Source organism: Amphimedon queenslandica, unplaced genomic scaffold (genome assembly GCF_000090795.2).
Source record: "Amphimedon queenslandica unplaced genomic scaffold, v1.1 AMPQUscaffold_12975, whole genome shotgun sequence".
Classification (NCBI taxonomy): domain Eukaryota; kingdom Metazoa; phylum Porifera; class Demospongiae; order Haplosclerida; family Niphatidae; genus Amphimedon; species Amphimedon queenslandica.
The window spans coordinates 3,454-14,385 of NW_003546789.1; the positions used below are offsets into that span (position 1 = coordinate 3,454).

The 10,932-nt window shown below is 32.6% G+C and overlaps 1 protein-coding gene across 1 annotated transcript in view; it reads right to left on the reverse strand.

Moving 5' to 3' along the window:
• Positions 1-2,283: 2,283 nt before the first annotated feature.
• Positions 2,284-10,932, reverse strand: part of LOC105314355 (kinetochore-associated protein 1-like) — a 14,388-nt gene continuing 5,739 nt past the window's right edge. The window contains exons 19-40 of the mRNA XM_020002116.1: positions 10,523-10,642; positions 10,318-10,446; positions 9,895-10,011; positions 9,287-9,396; positions 9,068-9,233; positions 8,817-9,002; positions 7,644-7,737; positions 7,534-7,595; positions 7,158-7,314; positions 6,744-6,817; positions 6,419-6,605; positions 5,422-5,507; positions 5,306-5,356; positions 4,880-5,038; positions 4,505-4,620; positions 3,513-3,648; positions 3,121-3,216; positions 3,006-3,062; positions 2,848-2,902; positions 2,728-2,791; positions 2,549-2,675; positions 2,284-2,495 (exon numbers count right to left, since the gene is read on the reverse strand). Coding sequence (XP_019857675.1) covers positions 2,481-2,495; positions 2,549-2,675; positions 2,728-2,791; positions 2,848-2,902; positions 3,006-3,062; positions 3,121-3,216; positions 3,513-3,648; positions 4,505-4,620; positions 4,880-5,038; positions 5,306-5,356; positions 5,422-5,507; positions 6,419-6,605; positions 6,744-6,817; positions 7,158-7,314; positions 7,534-7,595; positions 7,644-7,737; positions 8,817-9,002; positions 9,068-9,233; positions 9,287-9,396; positions 9,895-10,011; positions 10,318-10,446; positions 10,523-10,642 — 2,364 coding nt within the window. The 3' untranslated portion in view covers positions 2,284-2,480. The remainder of the gene's footprint in view (positions 2,496-2,548; positions 2,676-2,727; positions 2,792-2,847; positions 2,903-3,005; positions 3,063-3,120; positions 3,217-3,512; positions 3,649-4,504; positions 4,621-4,879; positions 5,039-5,305; positions 5,357-5,421; positions 5,508-6,418; positions 6,606-6,743; positions 6,818-7,157; positions 7,315-7,533; positions 7,596-7,643; positions 7,738-8,816; positions 9,003-9,067; positions 9,234-9,286; positions 9,397-9,894; positions 10,012-10,317; positions 10,447-10,522; positions 10,643-10,932) is intronic.

The window sequence follows — 10,932 nt, forward strand, 5'->3', positions numbered from 1 at the left end:
AATATAAATATGCTTGAATACTTCTCCATGACCAGTGTCGGCATAAAAGAGCCTGGTTATTAAAAATTGAAGATCATTTTTAATTTGTGGAGATAAGAATTGCTTTATTTCTGCCATTAAATTCATAGTCCCTTTTCTACAACAAAAGATGTTGTAAACTATATTTGAGACTAAGGGAAAGGAATGTTCCTCAGGAGGAAGACAAGATTCGTGACAAAATTTAGCAATTTCTTTGGCACCAAGTTCAGTTGTATGACGAACATGACACCAAACTAAACCAACAATGACTGCCATTATTGCAACTGACACCAAAACAAAAAGAGTACCACGCAAAAAAAATAGAAGGGTCAGGCTATTGTAGATACATTTAATTTGTTCATCTAAAGGCCAATCTGTTGTATTTAGTTCGTTTATATCTGCTGGACAGCAAAACGATTGTTTATAGTCCTTATCTTTAAATAATACAGCATTAGTAATCAGTATTATCCAGCCAATGACAAATTGAGCTATTAACTTTAGCTTGTAACAAAGAAAAATCCGCTTAGAAGAAGAAAACTTTTCTTCTAACTTTTTGACAAGTTCAAAGTTATTTGGACTGTATTCTCCGGTGTTAGTGTCACGAAGGCGGTGAAGTTTTTTTGCCAAGTCAAAAAAGAAATCAAAGTGTGCCCCAAAGTACGATGTCCAGAGATAATGAGGTGCGATAATGAAAAGGGCTGACACTAATATAAAGATGAGGTAATATTGACTGCTCGGTAAGCTACCGTAGCAGTAATTGTTAAAATAAATAATGTGATCACGTGAAGTAACATACTCGGGTGTATAGCAATACACAGTGGATCCCCGGAAAAATTCAACCGATATGTTCAGAAAACTAAGACCCAAAATTGCTGAAACCAAATAATACAAAATTTGATCCCAATAGAAATCCTTAGGACTAATACTTGTATCAACTTTTTCTGATGTAGAAACCAGATCTGGGCTTTTTTCAGAAAAAACCACCTTTTCAGCACTGAAATTCTCAATTGCATGTCCAGAAACTTCAACCACTTTGCTGGCCATTGTTATAGTTCAATAAATCTTTTGTTCTTGGGCTTCACATGACTGTTGACATAGCATTTTACCACATCCAAATTCATGTCATGATTATAATTAAACCAGGAACATGGTACTTTAATGCAATGTTAAAGTTGGTGATCTGCAACTGTAGCTTTTGTCATAAAAATAATATATATTGTACAATTTTAGCCAATTGTTGCCTGTTATAATTTTTTGTGAATGCCATTTTGAATGCTAGTTCTGATTTGACAAATGACTTCATTGTTACTAACTTTTTTGCTAATCAGTAGGCATGTTGATTTGATCAGTAATATCACAAACATGATCATAAGACTGAATTTGCTGTAGTGTCAATGGGCGCATTGTTTCGATTGGAAGCATTAGATTATCCCTCGGATTATCCCTGATATCAAGAGTTTTTTAAGTGTTTGCATTTGGAAACAAGTTTATTAGCCTCTCACTAGCAAAATCAATTTTACGTACCTTTCATCAGTTGCTCTGTCAGTCTCTCTCCGTAATTATGGCTGGTAGACTCATCCCCTTGTAGTGCAACCTCAGAAACCAAGTCTCCTTTATCACTATGCTAGCTATATAAAAAGAAAAGTTTCATCAAAAACATAATTGCTATTCATTACCTAGTACCTCTTTCTCATACAACTACTGAGGTTACTGCAGTCTCATCCAATTGAGAAACTAGTAAGTAACAGTGTGTCTGTGTGTGCATGCATGGTTTGTGTGTATTGGGTTATATTGACCTTTATTAGGTATAATGGCCAATGTTGATGTCAAAGGAGTTAAGAAAGTTCTCAATGATGTTCTGGTGTCCCATTATGATGATCTTACTTCCCTACCTGTAAGGATGCTGTTTCATTCAGGTCTTTAAAAATATGTGGTTTGTCTCATTCATAATGCAGTCAGAGAGACTCCTTCAATCAACTAGTGTATTATAGAGTTTAAGTCTAGTCTAAAGTTTAACCTCAAGTGGAGGAGCACTGTCAAAAGTTTTTAAGCTCATTGCTGTAAGAGGCAGGTTGATGCAGCAAAAGCTCTAGCTGAGGATTGGATTGAAGCTAATAGAAATGAACTGGGATTTGATTTTAATATTAATATTAATGTTGATAACTATACTGTTTAATGCACTATTGTACTGAAAGATTGCGTACATTATATTTTTTTGCAGGTGAAATTGAATAACATTTTGTTTCTAATGGTCTAAATTTCATATTTGAAGTAAACCAAACCATATAAAACCAGTGACCAGCTTGAATTGGTTTGAGTCAGCATGGTTCAGATGACTTGTGTAATGAGTGAGATAATATGTATGTTTAATGTATATAATGAGTATAAATGATAAATCAAGTTAAAACGACAACACTATTAAAGTACGTACTAACTAACAGCATATTAATCGCAAAAAGTGATCATTCTTGATTATCCTAAAATAAGAAAAATAACAAAAATAATAATTATTATAAATATTAATGTGTACTTTAATCAAGTTTCTATTTTCTCCGTCAGACAAGAGTCTGGCAACAATCAGTGACTCATTACACATTCCAATTGACTGATAAGTATTAGCAATACTCACTATATCAAGATCATGAATGAAAGGACATCTACAAGAGAGGGAAGACACATTATTGTTACTCTACATGGCTATATACTTACAATTGCAATAGTTCCAATGACTTTATACACTCCTTCACTTGAAATTCAGTTGGTGGTACAGAAACTATACCCATAACAAATAAATAAGAGACCATTAATACAAGTACATGTAGTACATACCTTCCAATAGTGGAAATATCACAGTTTTGTACCAAACTGAAGCAATGTTCTTAACCTAACGCATGCAAGATACAATATGAAGAGAAATTATTATCAAAATAGGATCAATAGACCATGCATATAGCCATATACATGTACAGTCAGTGATTCAAACTTACTTGCCAGATCAATGGTAGGTCAATCATTATTCTTAACAAATGCCTCAAGTATGGTATCTAATGTACAATAAACATCAGTCTTGTAAATGATGTCCAGTATATAATTAGGTGTTACCATGTGCAGTTCCAGGAATCGTTCGAGTAATTTAGACCACAATGATGTATCTTGTATCTTATAATGGAGACACAGCTCACTGATCAATCTTAGAGCCTTCAATAAATCAATAAAATAAATAATTACACTGTTCATTAAACATTATGCTCATGCTTCTTTTTTTTTCAATGGTATTAAGCCTCGTTTACCTCACCACAAAACCCAATGCAAAATTAAAATCTGGTCATTGCAAATTAATGTAAACTTCAAAGCGCTATACATGTACATGCATGTGTCAAAAGGTCAGATTACAGCTTTGACTGTTACATGTACATATACATTGACTATAAACTGAGCTTAACGTGTCCTTATGTTACGTAAAGTTTGAGCTACATGTAATTCCAATTCCTTACTCTTGGTTCCTCTTTATGATTTCGCCATAATGTCCTAATCAGTCCTTCTTTATTTAATGCTGTGAAGCCATCAAGTGTCATATTAATGTGGAGACATTCCAGCTCACATACAAATACCGTCAGTTGAATAAACTCCCTAAAAGTATAACAAAAATATTTCTATTTTAATCTCTTAAAACTTAAAAGCACGACACTATTTCACTTGTTCACATGGTTTCCCCCAAAGCATGCTACAAAATATTTTGTTGAGGTAAGTGAGCTAAACAGCATGATTAAAGAGAGCTGACAAGCATTATATACTACAGTACAAGTACATGGCATTTGGAGCAAGTTCAAAAATTTATAAAAAATCCAAATTTGATCGGAATCAGCTCAAAATTGATACACAGCATAAGGACAAGTATATGTATTAGAAAAAATTATAAAAATGAAAAATTCTCTCCTAGCCATTTTTGACAAATTTGGCTGAGACCACAAGGCTATAGCCTTTGGTCGTTGGCCCAATTTTTGAGCAACTTTAAAAATTCATAAAAAATCCAAACTTCATCAGAATTAGCTCAAATTTTCTACATGACATAAGAACATGTGTGTGTATCAGGAAAAAATATAAAAATGGAAAATTCTCTCCTAGTCATTTTTGGCAAAATTTGGCCAACACCAAAGGCTATAGCCTTTGGTCATTGGCCCAATTTGTGAGCAACTTTAAAAAATCAAAACTTGATCGGAATAGGCTCAATACACAGCATAAGAACATGTACATGTACATGTATATGTATTAGAAGAAAATGGTTGATTCTCGCCTTGTGGTTTTTGTCGAATTACCCTGTACTATATATAGTCTTTGGCCTAATTTTTGAGCAACTTGACAGTCCACTGACAAGAAGCTGCATGAGCACTGTGCTAAAAACCTGTGAGAAACCATGCTTGCCCTCTCCAGTTTTTGTCTCTCCTTTTCCTCATTCACCTTTCATTCCCTCTCTCATCTCGATTACTTGATATCACTGATCGATGATTGGCTGATTTCTTCAATCAGTTCAATGGAAGCAATTGAGAATAACACTTGAAACCCTTTGATACGAGACGCAGAGCCACCAGCAATAACCGGGTTCTAACAATAATAATAATAATAATAATAATAATAATAATAATAATAATAATAATAATAATAATAATAACATTTTCTGTACATGGTTAAAAAATTTGAGTTGACCCAGTATTTTTAAATAACAGTGTTTTTGTAAGAATTACAACTGGTGATCACTTTTATGCTACCAGGTATATGTATAACCTCACATATTTTAATCTCTGAAATTAAGTTAATGTACATGCATATGGGGGCTATATTAGTTAATACATGTAGTAATTACCTGAACCCATCTCAGTAAATATTGTACGTTAGCTTTTAATTCAATTTGCATTAAATATATCAATTTTCTAATGCTTGACTCTTCTTCACTTTCCTCCTCCTCACTATCAGTGCCTCTACCAAACTGTGCTGCTGCAGTTGGGTCTTCCATCATTGATAACTATTAGGAAATAGGCAAATGACATAAAATAGACCATTTTAATTCTATTTTCTGATGCATAGTACATGTACATGGTGTGCTGTAATATAGTTGTCATTAAATTAAAACAAAGGGTACGTATTATAGCTGCAAAGCAGCCAATTTTCAAACAATCAATCATTGTTATGCCAAGAGTACATTTACATGTACATGGTTTTACTTATTGTGAATGATGTACTGTCATGCACTCTGTAATTACAATGTACATATTGCATTACAAAGCCTTACTAGTGTTGCGTCCATATCTCTGTTAGTAGTTCCACATACTGGCAACCATTCCTATCAGAGAAAGAGAGAGGAGAGAAAGATTAACAAGGAAGGGTAAAGGAGAACTGATTTCTTACAATAGCAAGTTGTCTTCTTATTTCAGAAACATTAATACTCCATATATCACCAATCCTACTCACAATATCATGAACTGGCCATACTCCTGAAAAATGATAAACAAGCGTAACAGTGTATAAAATATTCCTATAATTGATTTCACCACCTTGCAAGAATAACGGGATTTCATTAAGACTTATAGAGGCTCTCTCTACCTTCTAATGCTTCTAGAGAAGTCTTTAGACAGTATCTCTATGTTGTCTTGCTGTTAGAAAGCTCTTAACTTTGTCCTGTGTTTAAGCCGCCATTTTGTTTGCCGTGACCACACCCACTCACGTAAAGGAGCGTGGGCGGGTGGTTGCTAAGGCTTGTTATTTCTCCAATACAACATGTATAGAAGAAATGTAAGTGTGGACATACAAATATAATACAAACATCGCACGTGGGTGAAATCAATTATAGGAACGACCTGGGGGCTACGCCCCCAGGTCGTTAAAAATCACATCTTCGTTACGTAAGAACATGTAGGTGTACAAAAATGAAGAATTCTCTCCTAGTTATTTTTGGCAAAATTTGAGCAAAGACCCTGTGTTATAGTACAGGGACTTTGGCCCGATATTTGAGTAACAATAAAAATTAGAAAAAATCCAATTTTGATTGAAATCAGCTTAACCTTGCTACATAACATAAGAACATGACCAAGTGTATTAGAAAATCTATAAAAATGGAAAATTCTCTCCTTATAATTTCAGTAGAAATTACAGAAAATACCCTTGACAAGGACTTTGGCCTAATTTTTAGCAATTAACTTTAAAATCACAAGAAGCTGCATTAGCACCTATACTAAAACCCTGTGAGAAACCCTGTCTGGTACAGGGTTGCTTTTAATAAGTAAAGTTAGTCAGAAATTGGCTAATGGTTTTGCTATTGGCCCAAAGATGTCATCTGGCTCAAGAAATTCACAAAAAAGAATTTAATTCTGCTATTTTTACAAAAAATAATGTTTAAAAAGCTCACTTCTCTTTGCTGGATGAGGGAGTCTAGTATAGAGTTCAATGATCAGTTGGTTTGGTTGATCACACAATGATACAAGCTCATCCTTCTCTTCCTCTAACGGCTTATGTTGAACTATTAGCAGCTCAGTCTCTTTAGTGTGCAATAAACTAGTCATCTCATCAACATACTGGATAGCCTTCTTTGTGTCCTAGAGAAAAGGAAATGAAATATGACTCTCACTAAAAAACATGTACATGAATGAATGTCATAAAACGCAAGCATTTGAAAGCATATGCAAGTTAGAAAACATGTACATTTCATGTGATGTTGCAAGCACATACATTACCTGTAAGCTAGATGTCAGTTTCCATTTATTAGCAATCTCAACAGCAAACCTTAGCAAACTAATGACGTCTTCATCTAAAAATAAAAAATACAAATAATATCAAGACTGGGTTTACCCATGCATTAAGGCAGCTACAATACATACATCTATTTTATTATAAAATTAATATACCATATAGCCAAAAATTTTTGAGGGATTAAACTTTCACAAATCTGCCCAAAAATCATTTTCATAGATTAAATTTTACAAATCAAAAGCATTCCATCATCTTGCAACGTATTATTTAGATTTTCACAAATTTTAATTTCAAAAACCTGACAAAACTGCAAAAGTTATTGGCCTCGAAAGTTTCCAGCTATACATGTTTACTCTTGACAGTATTATCATTATTTTTAATAAATGCCTTCTTTTTACCTTTTAAGTGAGAGGATAATGCTTTAACTGTATCCAGTGTCCTACAGTGTGACCTCATTTCATTCATTATCAATAAAATATCATTAAATTTAATGTGAGCATGAGAAGCACTGGCCAGCCTCAATACAGAGCATTCCAATACATCATCAACATTGATCTAAATATAATAAAATAAAAATAATATAAAAATAAATGTATACCATAAAAATAGGAATGGGGTTTAAGTCAGCCATTCTGTATTTCTGTTTTATGTAATGACACATTATTTGCAAAATTGCTGATACTTTCTCGAATTCGTTAATCAATAATTAAGCCAATATTTCCAGTTACATGTACATGTACATGTATAGAGTATGAAGTAGTTAATTATTCTTACTTGCAATAAATTACAAATTGGTAATATCTTTTCCAGTGAGTCTTTATCAGATACTTCAGCAGCTAAAAACAAAAATTAAAATAATAATAAAAATAATAACACAATTTTACCAAATAAGGTGCTGATGAGAGAGGGGTCTCTTTTTAAAAATATCAAATGAAATGGGAGCCTCTTCCTCCATTCATTTGGGAAATTTTCAGGATCCTAAAATAATGTATTAAAAAATAAATAAATAAATAAAATGATCAAATTTTTGAGCTTTAAAAATCTAATTAATATCGGAATCAACTCAAAGTTTTTATACAGCATAAAAAATGTAACTGTACATGTATGGCATCAGAAACTCTAAAATAAAGAGAGTTTTTCCTAGCTATTTTTAACAAAATACCATGGGTTATAGTCCATTGTCTTTAATTTTTGAAGAACTTCAAAAATTCATTAAAAATCCAAAAGTGATCAGAATCAGCTCAAACTTTTTATGCAACATAAGAATATGTATATGCATCAAAAAAATTATAAAAATTAAGAATTCTCTCCTAGTCATTTTTGAAGAAATTTGGTTGATGACCCTGTACTAGAGTACAGGGACGTTGGCCTAATTTTTGAGCAACTTTAAAAATTCATAACAAATCCAAATGTGATTGGAATCAGCTCAAACTTTCTATGCAACATAAGAACATGTATGTGTATCAAAAAATGTAATAAAAATGGAGAATTCTCTCCTAGTCATTTTTGGCGAAATTTGGCCAATGACCCTGTACTATAGTACAGGGACTTTGGCCTGATTTTTGAGCAACTTTAAAAATTCGTAAAAAATCCAAACTTGATCGGAATCAGCTCAAACTTTCTAAACAACATAAGAGCATGTATATGCATCATAAAAAATTATAAAAATGGAAAATTCTCTCCTAGTCATTTTTGAAGAAATTTGGTTGATGACCCTGTACAGGGACGTTGGCCTGATTTTTGAGCAACTTTAACAATTCATAAAAATCTAAATGTGATCGGAATCAGTTAAAACTTTCTACACATAAGAACATGAATATAAATCATAAAAATTATAAGAAAGAAGAATTCTCTATTAGTCATTTGTCATAATACTCTGTAGTACTATAGTACAGGGTCTTACAATCTACTAACAAAAAGCTGCATGAACACTACATGCTTGACAAAATCCTTTAGAAAACGCTGAGTACAATATTACAATAGCCTGCTCTACTTTAAACCATTATCACACAAGTAAACTAGTATGATCATGTGTTATTATCATTATTATTTATTACCCCATGTCCGTTGTGCACTTTCCACCATTCCTCTTCAATACTCAGTAAGGGACCGGTTCTAGTGTAGGCTCCAAGACATGTCAATAATTCCAGGCCCAGATTGAGGGAAAAGTCCTGGATATTGTACTCATACAGGGAAAGGAGGTCCAATATAACCTCAATCCTTTTATAATCATACCATGATATCTAGAGAGAGAGAGGGGGGGAAGGAGAGAGAGATGACAATGAAGACAAAAGAACAATATTATTACCTCATCTACTAATAGTTTGTGTATTTCTTTACAAATTCTCTCAGTATTGATAACTTTACACATCACCTCCTTTAGCCGCTCTCCATAGCAACTGTTGTCATGCCAACAGGTGACGATCCTTTCAACATAAGCATGAAGGTTTGACTGGACGTTGATCTTAAAATCACTTTAAAATAACAAGAAATTAAAATGTAATATTTGTATGGAAATAAAGCTCACGTGCAATACTGTATAATCATTTCTAAAGTGATCGAGTCCTTTTCCATCATCTTTTGAAAAACGTCCATCTTTTCTTTGTGGTCCCCCCGAAATGCTCGAGTAAATGATATCTAAATAATATGATAATCATAAATAATGATATTAACTCAATAATTATAAATAAAACTAGCATAGAACAGAGAATCAATATGTAAAAAATCAAGAGTTATTTTTTTCAAAAGTTCAAAAAATTGATTCCTTACATTTTAATGCATAACTATTAATATCCTTACGCTAAGTAGAAAGTTTGAGCTGATTACTGCCGTAATCACCTACATGTATTTTCCAAGGCTGTAAATTTCATGGATTTCATAACTTTTTGAAGATTCGCGAAATTACTTCTACAAAAATCAAACTATTACAGTAAAAGATGGCAGACGGCACAAATTCGCAAAAATTAAATCCGCAAAATAGATTTTTAGGCGACATCACAAAAAATTACAGCCCTAAAAAAAGGCACCCTACGGTACTACAAATTTAGAAGAAATGGGCAACTGAAAAATAGGCCAATTTTAAGTCATTAAAATTAAAACAATAAAAACAATATTACCAAATCTGGTAATACTTACCTCATGTTGTCCCAGTTTCTTTCCCCAGTCAGCCAGCATACAGTAATACCTTGAGGCTGCTACTAAGTTATTCATCCCAATTAATGTCCCATAGTCTTCAGACATTTTACAAAATTTCTAAAATAATAATAATAAAACAATATTTTAATCATAATTTGGTCAAAAAGTGTACATGATACATGTACTGTATAGCCGGTTAGTTTCATGGGTCTAAAAATTCGTGGTTTGCTCCTGTGGGGCAATTCATGGTTTTAATTTTCATGGTTGAAAATTTACATAGCCCGTAAAGGGATGGCACTTCAATGAATTGGTGGGTGAAAATTTCGTGGTAATCAAGACCCAAAACCACTAAAATAAAGCACCACGAAAATTACTCACTATACAGTATATGTACAATGTATGTGTAAATGGATTTCTTCATACTTTTACTCGAGTGTAGCTTGATAGTGTCTGTCCTTTGCTTTCTTTTAGTTTTTTTACTGAAACATCAACTGGCAAATCCAGCAATAGAAGTAGTAAATATTCATGATCTACAGATCTACTAGCAAGCACCTAATAATAACAATAATAATAACAACAACAACAACAACAATAATAATAGTAATAACTTATAAAGTATAATGATTACTTTTGATGTCAATTTCTCCTTCATAGAATGAATCAAACTTTGCACTTTACTAATAGCATCATTATTTGTTGATGCTTCAGAAGAAGATAGTGAAGACACAAATAATTCAATCTCAAACTTCTGCATATAAAAGAGAGAGAGAAAAGTTACTAATTAGGTAAACAACAGCAACTACATTGTATATACAAGCAGATCTCAAGTATGACAATGCTCTCCAAATTTGTGCAGTATACATTTGTAAATATAAAATTATAAAAACTATGCAGCAAATCCGCAAAAGAATCCATTTATTGATACATGTACATGTATTATCTATCATTATTTATTATTTTGACTTTAATAGGTTTATCTACCAATCCCACAACATTAATATACAAGTAAATAAAAAACATTAAAAATGGAAAAGTAGT